This window comes from Physeter macrocephalus, chromosome 9 (assembly GCF_002837175.3).
Source record: "Physeter macrocephalus isolate SW-GA chromosome 9, ASM283717v5, whole genome shotgun sequence".
NCBI lineage: Eukaryota > Metazoa > Chordata > Mammalia > Artiodactyla > Physeteridae > Physeter > Physeter macrocephalus.
The window spans coordinates 25,065,784-25,082,448 of NC_041222.1; the positions used below are offsets into that span (position 1 = coordinate 25,065,784).

The window sequence follows — 16,665 nt, forward strand, 5'->3', positions numbered from 1 at the left end:
AGGCAAAGGGACTGGTGTTTGATTCCCTCTAGGGAAATACCAAAGGCAAAAGCAGGGAGCCATCCAGGCTGAGTCAAGAGAGAGAGACAGAGATATCTGCCCTGCAGTTGTTTTCCTGGTGATTGACTGATATGACCCTTCCAAAGGGAGCCAGCTAAAGCCATCTGGAGATGGACTCCCACCCAAAGGGCCCCCTAGAGGATCAGGGTGACCAGCACGGGGTGGAAGCCCAGGCGGAAGTTAAAAGGCCAAAAATGGACTTGGGTCCTAGATTCCCTGCAGGAGGACCTCTAAGGAATCACAAAAGCCCCTGTGAGAGAATGTTCCAGCAACCAGATATCTTCCCCACAAAAGGCCCAGATCACTGTCTGACCAGCCACATAAAACTGTGTCGTTTTCTCCAGGTGGGCCAGACTTTCGGTGGCGGGGAGGGGGGCGGGGGGCAGTGATGAGAGGGAGGAGAAAGAAGTAAGAAAACAGAGAGGAAATATCCCTAACCATGCTTCCTTCCCTGCCTGGCTCCTGGTTATATTTGTATTTTTATTGAATTTTTGATATTATGCTGCAGGGATTTTGGAAATACCTGTGAAAAAAGGCTGTTACCAGATAGTAACTGGGAGAGGAGAGAAGTGTCTTGAGTTTTCACCCCAGGATAGGGGAAAGAATGAGCTGACACAAGGTTTTTAGCAGAGGCCACAGGTGAGAAACATAATTTGCTTTAATTTGGCACCCTCCGGTGTCCAGCATTTAAACAACTAACTGGCTTTGCAAGTGTAAAAGCCAATTACCAAACAATAGAGCAAACACACCTGCAGTTAATCTCATTCTCTCTTGAAGGGGCTCAAAGTGCAGAAGAGGCTGTGCATCTTCACAAGAGGGATTGAGAACCCAGCATTCATCTCCTGGCAGGTTTGAGGACCTGCCTCTCCTCCCCTGTCCTGGTGCATCCCTGGGGAGACTCTGGGGCCCTGGGACTCCCACCTTCTCTGTACCAGCAGGGGGGAGGCAGTCTCCCTGATATTCAACTAAAACCCTTGTGACTCTCTATGGTCACCAAGACAAGTCACCATCAAGTCTGAAATAAGCAAGCAAATATACTACTGACTCAGATGAAATTTACCATTCACTCACCTCCTCAATGACATGAAGGAAGGCCCCATCCCCCGAGCCAGTGTCAGTAATGGGGGAACCATCCACAGTATCAACTGTCTCCAGCGTGTCATTCAGGATCTCACCAGACCCTACGGGAAGCAGGCATTCTTCACTTAATAACTGCATTTTGCAAATGAAAAAGAATGTGGTCTCTCTTCACCTATGACTTGAAAAGAAGTCCATAATACAGGATTAAGAGGGAAAAAATGTTGCAGAAAACCGGACAACGAAAGGCAGTAATTACATGGTGGTTTCGATCACAGGCTCTGCCATCAACTATAGGGTGAGAACCCTGCTTTGCCGCTTACTAGGAATGTGACCTGTGGCAAGGCATTTACCCTGTGGCTCAGGTTCCTTGCCTATAAAGAGGGGATCATAATTCCTATCTCCTAGGGTCATTTTGAGTATTATGTGTTACAAAGATTAATTAAACTAATGCAAGAAAGGCACTGAGGACAGCGCCTGACATATAGTTAGCAAGGGATAAATGTTCATTGTCAGTGTGGTTCTACATTTGTAAAAGGAAGAAAAACTATATATGAGAATACACGTTTTATCATCATTATATATATTATCATTATATAATTAATATATTAATTATTATATATAACATACAAAATATACAGATAATTATGTATATATGTGTGTGCAGATAAACCACACATACTAGGCTAAACCACAGTACTTAACAGTATTGGTTTCTTCCAGAGGACAGCAGAGGAAACTATTTTTTTGATTCATACAACTCGGCATTGATTGAACTGTTACCACAAGCATGTATTTCTTTTGCAATTTAAAAAAACAAATGGAGTCCTAAATCAAAGAAAAAGACATTATACTAACATGAATGCCTGCCCGTTACAGGCTGGGCTGCAGGCTAAGCTCATCCCATGCACGGCCTCCTGGAAGTCTCCGGCTGGCCCATCTGTCCTACCCACAAGCACCTCCATACCACCTCGCAGCAGGTGGGCAGAACCGAGGCAGGAATCCTACGTTTTCAGTATCCCCACTATCACCCCACGGTGTGTGTTCTGCTCTGATCTGCACACTAGCACCTTCTGATTATTAACCCCGTTTTGCAGAGGAGGAACAAGGTCCCACATAAGAGGCTGCGAGGGGCCCTGAAGCCAGCCCTTTCCTCACACACTGTGCTCATGCACGTCCCATGGTAAGGACACTGGCGAGGGGGAGGTGCTGAACTATTCAAGGGACCCTGTGCCCACATGCACTTAAAAGACTGAATGTCCAGGAGCGGTCAGTCTCTCACCGCTCTCTCGTCCTCCCTGCTCTGACCACCAGGGGGTGCTGTGCTAGCAGGCAGAGAGACCCCAGGCCTCTTGAGTCCCCACCCCTTGGAGGATGGAGTGGGGGGTGACAAAGGTCTTACGCCAAGATGGTGTCAGGGACCCTTGGGATACAACTCTTGGGAGGCTTTCCCTAGCCAGGGACAGGGCTCGGGGTTCAGCCCCTCCCTCCTCACTGAGCTGTCTGCTCAACAAGAATGAGGATCTCTAGCCAGCTCTACTGTTTCTGCTTGGCCTTCTGTCTGCCACAGAAGTAATCTGGCAGATGCCGGGGAACAGGAGAGCTGTGCTTAGGCTGGGTCCCGCCTCCTATGCACTCACCCCTCAGTCTAGGGGAGGCCCTTGCCTCCTGGCCCTGCAGCCTCTGCCCCCTCCTAGCCCCTCGCTCTGAGATCCTAATTCCCCCCAGGAGAGCAGCATGTGCAATTCACAAACCACTTCCACACCTGCAGCCACAGCATTCAGTCCTCTCATCCACCCGGGAGGCAGGGGTTGTGAATGCTCGCAGTGGACGGCGGAGGAATCCAAAGCTTGGAAATGCTGAGCAGCTTGCCCACGCCCGACAGCAAAGAGGTGTCTGAGCAGGGTTTCCGTCCAAAGGGTCTCATCCAGCGGTCTTTCCACAGCTACACCCTGACTCCTTGCTGGTATTGTAACTTTATTAAATTATTATACCATTTTTTTCTATTCAGTACTATATACCTTCTCTCACAGACAGACTTCCCAAGTTTAGTTGTTAAAATAATATTCATTTACTGAGGGCAGAAGTAAAAGGAATAATGATACATAGGATTTTAGAAGACATAAAATACCGAAGTACAAAAGAAAATAAAAACCACCTACAATCCTGCCACCCAGAGATAACCACTCACAGCATTTTGTTGTATATTATTCTAACACACACACATACATAGTGCTCTACATGGTTATATATAAATAGATAACATATATTCAAATTTAGGGTCACAGCACACATATAGTTTTGAAAGCTGCTTTTCTTGTGGAGTACACCATGATCATGTCTCTGGGTCATTAAATTTTCTGTGTCACCAGTTCCAGAGCTGTACATGTGAATGTGGGCAGTCTGGGTTGTTTTTGACCTTGTACCTAAATCTCAGTGCTCTGGTGTTGGCTGTAACTTCAGTTTGAATGGTTACCCCTCTTATAAAGGGCAGAAAATGCAAGCCGATCTCCGGCCATTCTGCTGCCTGGGGGATCCCGTCAGATCCTCCTCTGTATGGCTGGGCAGGGGTGAGAGCCCTGGATGGGTAGTCAGGAGGCCAGCACTGCCCCCAGGGCCTGCCAATGACCTCCTGGGTGTCTGCCCCTCTTTGGCCATCAGTTAGTTTCCCACATGTGCCAACAGGAGTTTAGATGGCCTGATCCTCAGAGAGTCGGCGAGTTTGTGGCCAGGGCCGGAAAGAGCAGGGATTCTGGAGTCAGGCCCAGGCGCTAGCTCAGTTCCACCACTCCCTAGCTGTGTGACTGTGGGCACATCACACTCACCTTTCCAAGCATCGGTTTTTCCATCTGTAAAATACTAGCTAATACTAGCGACTAGTAGACGTGTTGTCAGGATTGGAGGGGAAGTATGTAAACACCTGGCACACAGTAGGTATTTAATAAGCAGCCACAATTATCACAAGCTTTTCACACCCCAGGCCCTTCTGGAGGGGTGGTGGAGTCTGGAGGTTAAAAGTTCTGGCATCCAAGATTAAACACCGGCTTTGCCATTTAGGAGCCGTGGAGCCTCGGCTGGGTGACATAACCTCTCTGTGACTCGATTTCCCCATCTTGTTTGGGAAATGAGGATGATTATAGTCCCTTCCTCAGGGGGTTGAGGGGAAGCTCAAGTGAGATGCTCTCTATCACATATATCACCCAGTCGTCACTCAACAAAACCCACTGCATATGAAGGTGCATCGGGGACTTGCCTTGCTTGGGGCTGCTGTGCGGAACGGCGCTCATGTTGGTGGTTTCCTGGGCCCCCTCAGGTACAGGTTCACCGGAAAGCTCTGCATCCTCAGAGGGAGAAGACAGGGTTGGAGGCGTGTTTATGGGGCCAACTCTTGCTTCTCTAGACTGCAGGGGAAATGAGACCCAAAGGATTTACTTGGCAGGAGAGCAGAAAAGATGGCAGTGAGTATCACTGGAGAAAACAGTATCTCCACAAAAGCTGAATAAACTCAGAAGAAAGCTTAGACCTGCCTATTGTGCACCTGGGCGATCACTGAGCCACCCAGGCCCTAAAAAAGGTGTATGTTAGGGTAATTAAATTTTGTTCAGTTTACAGCAAGACTCTGATACTCTTGGCTGAAACTCTTTGAGCACAGAGACCATATCCCTGTGATCCCTGCATCCCAGGCCAGCACAGAGGAGGTGCTCAGTAAAGACGCGTTAAAGGGAGGGAGGGAGGGAGGGAGGGGGCTGTGCTCAATAAAAGCTGTATAAATCCAATCCCAGAGGTACACTGGTCCTGTATACCTATGAAAAAAAAAGGGTATGGTTTCCTTTCTAGGAAACTTCAGCTTCTGTGTAACTTTTCCAAAGCCAGTCAATGTCTTCACCACCTTTACCAACTAGGAAAAAGCAAACAAACCAAAAACCCCAACAGTTGGAAACGGAGCAGTTCAGAGAGCTGGGCAGAAATCCTGATAAAGGGCAGCAAAGGTCATCCCCAGACCCAGGATCGGTGAGCAGCTCCTGTGACCCAGGGCTAGTCAGTCTCATCACTTTCTGAGCTCAAGGGGCTGGGGTGAATGGAAGGATCCTACCGACCAGTGTGGGACCTGTGGTATGAACAAGAAACAACTAAGGCACTAAAATTTCAGGGTAAATTTCTTACCACACCTATCACTTACCTATCCTGACTACTAACAGAAGGTTATTTCCTTAATGTCAGAACCTAGTATATAAATGATGAATCTCTGGTCCATCAGAACAAAGAAGATTCTTATGTGCCCCATAACTTAGGATTTAATGGTTCAGTTCTTAAAATCAAATTCGAGTCAAATCCCAGCTCTCCACTTATTAGCTATATTATATTGAGCAGCTCATATACCCTCACTGAGCCTCAGCTTCCTCCTCTGTAAAATGGGGCCAATAATAACTACTTAAAAGTTATAAAATGCATGGAGGTGCTTGGCACAGGGCCAGGCCCATAGTATGAGCCCATAAATGGTAGCTATCATCAACATCCCTAGATGTGATTTCTCTGGGTGTTAATATTAAAGGTGATAATCATTTTGCTCAACTGTACTTGTAATTTTTTCCATAATGAATACGGAATACTTGTGTACTAAAGAAAAGATATAGTTTACTGTACCTTAAAATCTCCAGGGTGAGGGCAGAGATGGAAGGCTTCAAGAAGTTGAGCCTTGAAGAATGAACAGTTTCAGAGAACAGGGGTGGAAGGAGGCATTGAGGTGAGAAAGGACACAGCACTGCCAGGGCCTGACAACCTTGCTTGGCCAGGGTTCGAGGATGGAAGCAGGGGGATAAAGCCCGGGGAGGCAGAGAGAGGGAGGGGGCTGGTTCTTAGGTGAGAAGTCTGGCCTTAAACCAGAGGCAACAAACTGTGTCCCCTTTGGGTATCAGGATGGGGGAGATGTGGGCAGTTGTGTACTTTAGGGAGTCCACCCTGGTGTCAATGAGAGCATGGATTTGGGGTGTTGAAGTTTAGGCCAGGAGACCAGGAGGGTGCACTAAAGGAGCCCAGTGAGGCAGGAACCAGGGAGGTAGAGTGGGAGCAGCAAGCAGTCACTGCCCCCCAACCAAGGAGAGGCTGCGAAGAAGACCAAGTAAGAACTCCCCATTCCCCAGCTGCATGGTGATCTAGCAAGGTGGTAAGGACCCCTGCCCCAGGCAGGTTCCTCTCCTCTCCCTGCCAAGGGTTGGGGGAAGCCACTTCACCATGGTTCCCTAGCCTGGAGCAAGACTGCTTGTGGCTGGAAGCCAAGTGGCTTTATAAGGGGCTTGGGATTTGAGATGAGGCAGGTAGGGCAGGTGAGCGTACGGGAAACACAGGACAGCCAGGTAAGGGTGGGCTGAGCTCAGTAACTCAAGGTGGCAAAGTTTGAGTTATATGAAATCACCAACTCCAGCCTCTCAGCTAAAAACCTCTTCTGGCAAAATCCCAACAAGGCAGCCATGAAGCCTGGGTTCAAGGCAGAGCTGGTGAGCTGACCCTCGGCAGTCAGGGTCAGATGTCCTGTTCTCCAACAGGCGGCTGCTGGTTTTCAGGTGTTAGTGTGGATGGAGAACCAGTGTGGCCTGTGACAAAATGGGAATGTCGAGCCTTAAGACTTTTTAATTAAAATGGGGTAATTTGCTGGCCCACATTCAACACATATTTCCTGAGGCCCTACTGTGTGCCATGTCTTGGCTGTTCCCTGGGATATAGAAATGAGTAAATAAGAAGGGCATCTGTCCTTAAAGTGTTGGGCTACTGGGGAGACACAGACCCAGACCCAACTAACTGTGATGAATGTGACACTTGGGACTGCCGGAGTGAGAGTCATGCGTGAGGAGGGCAGCGTGGCCGTGGCCTCCGGTGATGGGCTATGGACTGGATCCTGAAGGAGTGGGAATTGGCCAGGCAGAGACAGGGTGGGCGAGGGTCCTCCGGGCAAACAGAACCTGCAGGAGCCAAGGCACAGACAAGGAGTGAAAGGGTGTGGTGTGTTGGGAATCTGTGAGCATTTGGGTGTGGGTGGAAGAGAGGTCCTGGCTGTGGAGCAGAATCACCTGCAGAGCTTTGTGTAAGTACAGACTATCAGATCTTACTCCAGACCTCCTGAGTCTGAATGTCCAGGTATGCAGCCCAGGCAAGAGGCTTTTTTTAAGACCCTCCCCCAGCACGCACCCCCCTACATGCACACATACACACAACACATACAAGCATACATACATATACACACAGACACATATGGACACATAAACACACACACACACACACACACACACACACACTCAGGACTCTGATGCAGAGCCAGGGCTGAGAACCATAGGGTATTAATTCTAACTCGGCAAAGATAGAACTTTCCAGAAATGGAAAGGTGTGTCAGCAGATGCTGACTTAGCAGGGGGAAGAATTGGGGAGCAGGGACTCCTACCCTAAATGGGGAAGGAGGCGAGGAGGGCCTGTCTTTTTAAGGCCATGAGTGCTCAGGCAGTCCATGAGTCAGTTCGCTAGTCATGGCTTATGTCTTGAAGGGTGGCAGGGTTGGAAAGGCTGAGGACAGGGAAGTGAGATTCATGCCAAGAGAGAAGCCAGACAGAGAGGGGAGGGGAATGTCTGAGCTGAAGAGGGTAATTCCCGGGCCCTGGAGGGGGTGGGGGGAGGTGGGTGGCCACGGAGGGGAGCCTTCCAGGAGAGGGTGAAAGGGAGAAGTCCCTAGCTGGGGGTGACATGACTGATAGTGGCCTGGGCCCAGGCTGGAGACCTGGCTCTGCCACCTCCAGTCTGGGCAGCCCCGGGGCAAAGCGCTTCACTCGCGTGTACCTCAGCGCCTCCTCTGGGGAATGAATGGAAAACACCACCCTGCAGAGAAGGTTACAGCCCTCCCTGGCCAGCACCCCCTCCATGACATCTCCTGCTCCTAAGCTCCACTCCCCTTTCCTGTCCATCCCTCAGGGCCACCACGGATTATCAGCCTCTCTGCTCAAGTCAGCCTCACTCCTAGCTGTGAACTGGTACCCCGGGGGGCAGCGTCAGGCTAGAAAGCCCAGGGCACCACAGCTCTGTCCCCTGCTGCCCTATGCCCTGGCCATGCCAGTGGGGTGGCCAAGGGCTGATGGGCACACAGGATTGCAACACTGCCCAGAGCAGCCACCCGCCAGTCACCATCTAGGCGGGCACCTTGGACCCTTGACTTTCTCCATCTCAGCTACCCCCAAATCGGCTGTGGTCCTGAGGATGAACCCCTGCAACACCGCCCAGGCCGGCAGCGCAGGGTCACGGCCTAAACCCTTGATGGGGCATGAGGGGACCTGTGCTCTAGCCTCAGCTCAGCCACACACCCTAGGGCCAGTCTCCTTCCCTCTTTGGGCCTCAGTTTGCTCATTTGTACAAAGGGCAGTTTTCTGTACACGTCTGAACAGAAAGAGGTGACCCTTAAGTCCCTCCCACACTAACAGACTCTGGTCCTGTTCTGTACCACCCACCCCTCTGTTACTGAAGGTCTATAATTTATAGCCCCCACCTTATTTCTAGCTCCCTGCTTTCTTCTATCAGAGATGAGTCTGTAGACTGAGCCGGACCAGTCGAGGAGATGGCTGGGGCTTCTGTGCTCAGTGACTCAGACACTGCTGGCTGTTTTCATTAAAACAGGCTCCTTGGTGTCTCCAGAGTATGATTCAGTGCTTTCAAAACCACTTCCTTGTCTTGGCCACGGGGCACATTCCCAGGAGGGAGGAGGCCCACACCACTGGGAGGATGGCTGCCTTTCCCATGGGGCCAGAAAGGAGCTCCTGGGAGGACTCTGCATCTCACAGGAGTGGGGACCCCAACTTCCTTCTCACAGCCAGAGCCCTGAGCAAATGTGACAACAGCCACCGTTCAGGGCCACCTCCCTTGTGCCAGGCACTGGGCCGAGACCTGCCCCTGCATGGCCTCATCTAACCTCACAAGGACCTCACGAGATAGCACGCTGATTATTGTTTTATGGGAGAGGGGCTGAGGCTCAGAGAGGCTGAATAAGTCACCTAAGCTCACACAGCTGGGAGGTGATAGAGCACAAAGTTCACCTTTGGACAGCCCTCTCGTGGCCACAGCACAGGGTGGCACCCGGGTAACGGTGTTCCCCTGCAGTTGGGATTTTGCAAAATGCCCATTGGCCAGTGCTTTCCTGACCTCCCCCGGTGAACTGTCTAATGAAGTCACAGTTCTGAGAACAGAGATGTCAGACTGGGACTCTGGGTACTCTCTGATAACGCGCAGCCCCCTAAAAGCCGACTAAGAGGACATGGCACCGCACCCAGTACTCACCGGGGCTTGAGTGTAGGTGACGGCTTCCAAGATCTCAGCTACTCTGTCTGTCTCCTGAAGCCCGCTGGTCTCTCCTGACGCCTGTGTGGAGACAAATCATGCTGGGCAGAGTGGGGGGCAGTTTACAATTGCGGAGTCACAGAAGTGAACTCCTGTGGAGGAACGGTGCGCGTGTGAAAGAGAAAGAGAGAGATGGAGATGGATGGAGACGGAATGGGATGGAGAAGACAGCATACGTCTTGCCTATTCTTTCTGTTTTCTTCCACGTTTCATTGCTCAAACAAAAAACTACAATCAGTGTAGTCTCTCTAACATACCTACCTGCATTTTGCCCAGGTGCCCTTCAATCTCGATCAAAAGGCACTCCCCCTTTGCATGACTGTCACCAGAATTTCTCACTGGGAGTCGTTACATTTGAAATACATCCTCCCTTTGCTACCTAGTCTTCACAGTTGGGCTAACTGTGAAGTTAGCCCAAGACACCCATATGCCATGATTTTGTAACTTATTTGTGGACCCTTGGGTTGTTCCTATTTGTTCAATAGCAACACGGAGATGAAGGAATAAATACACACAAAACTTCCCTTCTTTCAGCGTCACGGGAACGCCAGGCTGGGATCACAGCCTCAAGGAGAGCAAACGTTCTCACAGATCCAAGTTCCACCTTGGAGGGGGCTTTCCAGCTACACTGGAAGCAGTTTTTACTAGATGAATAAAATCAGCTTATTTTAGCTTTGGGGCCGACACCACCCAAAGAGGAGTAGAAGGTCTAGGAATACGCCACGCTCGGCTTGTCTCTGCCTTTCCTGCTTTACGCCATGGCTTCTGCCCGGAGCACCTTTTCTTCTTCATCTGGGTGACACTTGCTTGTCACCGGTCAGGCATCAGCTCCTGCCTGACCGGCTTCCCATTCCTCCTCCTCCACCTTCCTGTCCTGACCTGACCTCTAGAATTTGGGTCTGAGGGCCAATCACACTCAGCTCTGTCACTGCAGTTGGGGTGTGTGTGAGCCTCTGGAGGATAGAGACAGTTCCCAGTTCATCCCTTTATCTCCAGCATCTCCCCAGGTCTGTCACCTTGCAGGTGCAGGCAATTCTGGCGGAAGGGAGGGAGGAAGGGAGGGAAGGAGGGGGGAAAGGACCCATCTTTTGTCTCCTGCCCACCACCACTGCCCCCCAACTGAGGAACTGATTCATTTGCCAAGCATAAAAGCTAAATTTAGTTTTGTTTTTATAAGAATTTACACCCAGAATGTCTTAGAGTTTTTACTTTGATTTTAGAATCCTGACACCCTTTCTTGGCAGGAAGTCTGGAAACCACGCCATTGACTGGCACAGCCATGGAAGAACCTAACACCTTAGAAGAAACACAACTCCCCCCACCCCCCGCCACACCAAAGACATGGCTGAAGTTCTTAAAAATAATAATAAAGCCAAAAAGCCCAAAATAGGACTTGACGCAGTGCTTGCCAAGATGAGAGATTTCAGAGACTCCATGACGTTGGGAATGAAAAATTGCCTGGGCGCCAGCTTCTCTGGCTGCGGGGGGGAGGTAGGGGCTCACCGAGGATTCTTCAGCTTCACACAGCTCCTCGGGAGTCCCGGGGTCACGGTGGATGGTGAGCTGCTGTATAGACCCCTAGGGAAAAGCAGAGGGATCAGAGGCCACGTCTACAGCACAAGCAGCCATGGGAAATATGACTTTTTTGTAACAGAGAAGAAGCCGTGAAAGGACAGGTGTGAGAAGTGCCGCCCATAGCCGTGACAAGGAAACCAAGCCACCTCCAGGCCTGTTCTCATTCAGGGGGACTCTGCTTGGGCCAATGTAATATGAGCCCCACTAACTAGAGAGGTCCTTGGAGAGCATGGTGTTCAAAGCGCAGACTAACAGCAGCCTCCTAACTGGTCCCCAGGTCCCCAGCTTGTCAACAACAAGCCCTAAAACGCATGCCTCCCCTACCAGAAAGTGTCTCTCCCCCATGGCTCAATGCTTCCCAGCTGGAAGGACCTGCCCCCAGAGTAGGTGTCCACCAACCTCCCTGCTTCCACTCCGCCTCCCCTCTCCACACCTGACAGCCCGTTCTCCATGACTATCCCCAAGTGAGTGTTTCAAAATTATTCATCAGATTTTAACTTCTTAAAATCCATCTTCCGCTGTACTACAGATAAGCCCAAACCCCAGGCCACAGGCCTGTCCTGAATCAGTTGGGAAGGTATCAGTAAGAATAGTGCCGACTAAAGGAATAACTACAGTAACTTAGGGATCTGCTTTAGAATGGCTTATTCATAAAAACCCATTTTGACAGCAAAATCAGTTTTCCGGTATTTTTTTCAAGTCACATTATCCATAAAGGAGAGAGAGAAGCTACCTCACACCCTGACATCCCAGCTATTCCACCTTTGTAGAAATTACATGCAACCGCCACCCTTTTCCAAAGATAAAATCACTGAAGGATGTAACACACCTTACCCTTTCTGTAATGCCTTAAAACATACAAAGTGCTTTCACACAGGCTAGCTCACGTGACTCCACAACCCTGGGGCCTAGGTTTTCTTATCCCTGCTTATAGATAAGAAAACACAGAGCAGATCAGAGAATCCAGATACTGTCTAAAATCATCAAGCTACACTGAAAACTCAGTGCTGGAATCTAGGTTTTGTGTTCTGGGCCTAGCTTTCTTCCCACCGGCATACATGCCTCTTTGAGGACATAAGAATCAGATAATAACAAGAATAGTTGCTTGTGTTTGTCGCATGGTGTCCAGCGGCGCCCCCGCCCCCCGCCCCCGATCTGCAGGACTTGGACTCACAGTGAATCTCTCCAGGCCCGTGGCTCCTGCGTTGCCGATGAAGATTCCCGCACTGGGCTCGAAGGCCAAGAGCCGGGAGGACCTCGGGAAGGGGACGTGGCTGTGCTCCTCGCAGTCCACAAGGAGGGTCACTTCCTCGCCCTGGACAACCATGGCAAAGCGGTTCCACCTGTGGGTCATCACAGGCACCGGGAAGGCGGCAGCCTCACGGGACACCTTGGAGCCGGGCTCCGTATAGTAGAGGATGACCCGCTGGCTGCCGTCCTCCACTCCTGAGAGCCGCAGGCCCAGGTAGATGACCTTCTGGAAGGCATCTGTGATAGCAAAGAGCACGCCGCCTCGGGCACTGCTGGGCTTCGCCATCACGCTGATGGCAAAGTCCCTGAAGAAGGTGGGTGGCATGAGGGTCCTGGCCGGGCGGCCGACGTTGGCACCAGGCCCGAAACTGTAGGCCGGGAAGCCGCCATGGCCAGTGACAAAGGACACGGACGAGGGCAGCGGGACGCCGATGAGCTCTGTGAGGTCCAGGTGGCCCTGGGAAGCCAGTTCTGCAGGGAGGGAGAGAGAAGGTCATGCTTCACATATATATTCTACTGCGCTTGGAAATGAGGAAGAAATAAATTCAGGAATGAAATGGGATCCTTCAGGAACCCCACTGTTGTGTCTTAATTACTGTTTTTCAAACTTTTTTTGACAACGACCGACAATAAGAAATGCAGGGCTTCCCTGGTGGCGCAGTGGTTGAGAGTCCACCTGCCGATGCAGGGGACACGGGCTCGTGTCCCGGTCCGGGAAGATCCCACATGCCGCGGGGCGGCTGGGCCCGTGAGCCGTGGCCGCTAAGCCTGCGCGTCCGGAGCCTGTGCTCCGCAACGGGAGAGGCCACAACAGTGAGAGGCCCGCGTACCACAAAAAAGAAAAAAAAAAAAAGAAATGCATTTACATGGCCACCCAATATGCACGTTTAGACAAATATATACCTGTAACAGTGAAACAGATGTTTCATAAAACATTATTTACTTTTAATACTTACCAGGCACTATGATATTTTCCTTTCTGTTTAACAATTCTTTTTCTCTTTTGTTTTGTTAAAAACATGCTGGAAACAACCTACTGAACTGATATCGTTACCCATGAACAAGTCATGATGAGCGGTTTGGAAAACATTTTAAAATATTCCTAGAATATCCCTACAGGGTTCCCCCATCAACTTAAGGATTTTTTCCCCCATTTCTTTCTTTAAAAGAGGATAGGTTTGGGACTTCCCTGGTGGCGCAGTGGTTAAGAATCTGCCTGCCAATGCAGGGGACATGGGTTCGTAGCCCTGGTTCGGGAAGATCCCACGTGCCGCAGAGCAACTAACCCCACGAGCCACAACTACTGAGCCCGCGCACCTAGAGCCCGTGCTCCACAACAAGAGAAGCCACCGCAATGAGAAGCCTACACACCATAACGACACTCACCGCAACTAGAGAAAAGCCCGTGCACAGCAACGAAGACCCAACGCAGCCAAATAAATAAATAAATAAATAAATTTTTTTAAAAAAAAGTGGATAGGTTTATTTTGTTTTGTTTTATTTTGAATGAGGTCTACTGTTTAAGTGCCTCAGGGTGTGGGGAAAAAGGCAGGGACAAACGAAGTGTTCCCGGACCTTAGGACAACTGAAATACGTATCATCCTCATCGCCCTTTGTCACTGTGTCATCATGATCAGCATCATCCGCATTCCCCGGGCTCTCACTCTTACCAGGCTCTAATCTCTTCACCTACATTAGCTAGCTCATTTACTCCTCACAACAACTCCATGAGGGTAGGTACTATTATCCCCATTCTACCCCAGAGAAAACTTAGAGAAGGTAAGAAATTTGCCCAAGGTAAGCCCCTCAGGAGAGCATCCCACTAAAGAGGTGTGCTCTTATCCACTACCCCTTGGGGGGAGAAATAATAGGCCTCCATTGTGGTGGCCTGGAAAGGACCCCAGGTTCATAAACCTTGGTCCACCCAACCACCGTCCCCTGGGAGAAGGCTGCAGGCTGGCTTGCAGTGACGTGCACCCCTGTGCACCTGCGGTGATGAGATAGGAAGGCAGGTCCCAGAGAGAGGTGGGCAGGAGCTCTGCAGGTGGGACAACAGATAGAAACTGGATTTTGAAAAAGGAATGCTTGAAAAAGGAATGTAAGATATTCATTGTGTTTACTATGTTTAGATTGATTTCATGTTGAGATGATAATTTGGGGAAATTCTGGGCTAAATAAAATATATTATTAACATTTTTAGAACAAGAATAACATGAGGAACAGGCATGGGCCCACCACTCCACTTAAGAAAGAAAATATCAACTCAGCTGAAGCTCTCATGGACTCTCTGATCCTATTCTCCCTGCCTATGCCCCAGAGGCAGCCACTCTGGGGGTCTGGTGTTTATTATCCCCATGCATGCCTTTGTGTGTTTACTACATGACTATATGTCTCTAACAGAATGCAGCACTGCTGTGCCTGTCTACTAATCTCATATAAATGTTGGCATGCTGCATGTATTCTGGAACTTTTTTTTTTTTTCCACTCAACGCTGTATTTTTGAGATTTATCCCTGTTGAGACATGTGGTTCCAGGTCTCATATTTTCACAGCAGTACTCTAGGTATACATAAGCCACTATGGATTAGTTCACATTTCTGCTGATGGAAAGTGAGGTTTCCATCACTATTACAACCACTACTACTATGGACTTTCTTATACACATCTCCTTGTGCTTACCTGTGCAGGTAATTCCACCACTTAGGGTAGAATTATTGGATGATATGGGTATATGCATCTGCAACTTCACTGAGTGTGGCTAAATTGTTCTCTTAAGCAACTGTGCCATTTTTTAAAAATTGAGATATAACTGACATGTAATATTGTGTAAGTTTAAGGTGAAAAAAGTGTTGATCTGATACACTTATATTATGTATTGCAGTATGATTACTTCCCTAGCATTAGGGAAGTAATAGCATAGCATCCCTAACACCTACCTTACATCCCATAATTATCATTTCTTTTTGGATGCAATTATTATCTTAATTATCATTAAGATGCAACTGTGCCATTTTACATGTCCACCAGAAGCATGTTCTTGCCAACATTTAGGGGAGATAGAGAGATGAGATTTGGGGAGTGGTCCATGGGGCTTTTCAACTACAGTGATGATGTTTATTTCTTAAACTAGGTGATATTCAAAAGTATTCCTTGTAGTATTCTTTATAAAAAATGCCATGGAAGATATTTCACAACACTCTAATGAAAATGATTGTCCCATCCTTAACAAAAGGGCAAATCTGATCATGTTGAGGCCCTGATGAGAAGGCTTCTCTGGCCATCTGTGCCCTCAGGGTCTGCGGCAGCCTGGGAGCTTGGCTGGAGAGGCCTTTGTGGTCTAGACCCAGCCGCACTCTGACTCCCCAGCTCGCCTGACGCCCTCCTTCCAGTGCCCCAGGCCATCACAGGTCCCCTCCCCTCCTTGTCAAATGCTCTTCCCTCAGCCACCACCCCACCTCCCCCCACCAGTTATTTTTACCAGAATAACTAACTCCTCATTCTCCAAGACTCCCTCCCATGAAATCCCTTGTTTCACCTCCTGACCTACATCTCCTTCCAGGCCCGCATCAGATGCCGCCTCAATATACACTGAGTTCTTCCACTCCCAGCACACTGCAGGCCCCTGCTGGGTCACTTGTCTCTCTCCCCATTGTACCACAAGAACATGGACCACACCATTTATCTCTGTGTTCCCAGTATCCTGCTCAGTGCTGATGAATGAATGCATGAAAAGATGAACAAATAAATGAATTAAGTCCAACCCCTTCAGTTTACAGAAAGAAGGCAAAACTGAGGTTAAAGGAGGGAAGGGATTTGGCGGCTAAAAGCAGATCTGATTCTCAATCCAATGCTTTTTCTGTCCAGTTTGCAACTTGCATTAAAACAGAAACTAAAGTATGACAAACCCCAGAAGGCAAAAATAAAAAGATTTATACATTTCATTAAATTTAACAACACATAAATTTTTAAAGTTCTGCATAGCAAAAATAAATCCCCACAGTGTCAAATAAAATCCCAACCTGGACAAAATTATTTGCTACATATATCACAGACAACAGATGAATTACGCTAATACACAAAACAAACGAATAAGCAGGAGGCCAAAAATCCAACAGAAAAATGGGCAAAGAACAGGAAATTCTTTCCACAGTAAAAGAAAAAAACATGGCTCTTAAACATATGAAAAGATACTCAACCTCATTCAGAACAAGAGAGATACAAGGTACGATTATGAAGAGATACCATTTTCCCTATCAGATTGGCAAAGATCACAATGTTGGATAATATTCTGTTTAGCAAGAGTTTGAGGAAACAGGCCATCGCATGCACTGCTGGT

General features: G+C 49.0%; 1 protein-coding gene across 3 annotated transcripts in view; it reads right to left on the minus strand.

The window, feature by feature from the left end:
• Positions 1–16,665, minus strand: part of COL15A1 (collagen type XV alpha 1 chain) — a 106,035-nt gene that overhangs the window by 55,353 nt on the left and 34,017 nt on the right. For all 3 annotated transcript variants that reach the window (XM_055087076.1, XM_055087075.1, XM_007101829.4), the window contains exons 3-7: positions 12,254–12,801; positions 11,008–11,082; positions 9,445–9,525; positions 4,391–4,538; positions 1,132–1,241 (exon numbers count right to left, since the gene is read on the minus strand). In XM_055087076.1, the coding sequence (XP_054943051.1) occupies positions 1,132–1,241; positions 4,391–4,538; positions 9,445–9,525; positions 11,008–11,082; positions 12,254–12,801 (962 nt within the window). The remainder of the gene's footprint in view (positions 1–1,131; positions 1,242–4,390; positions 4,539–9,444; positions 9,526–11,007; positions 11,083–12,253; positions 12,802–16,665) is intronic.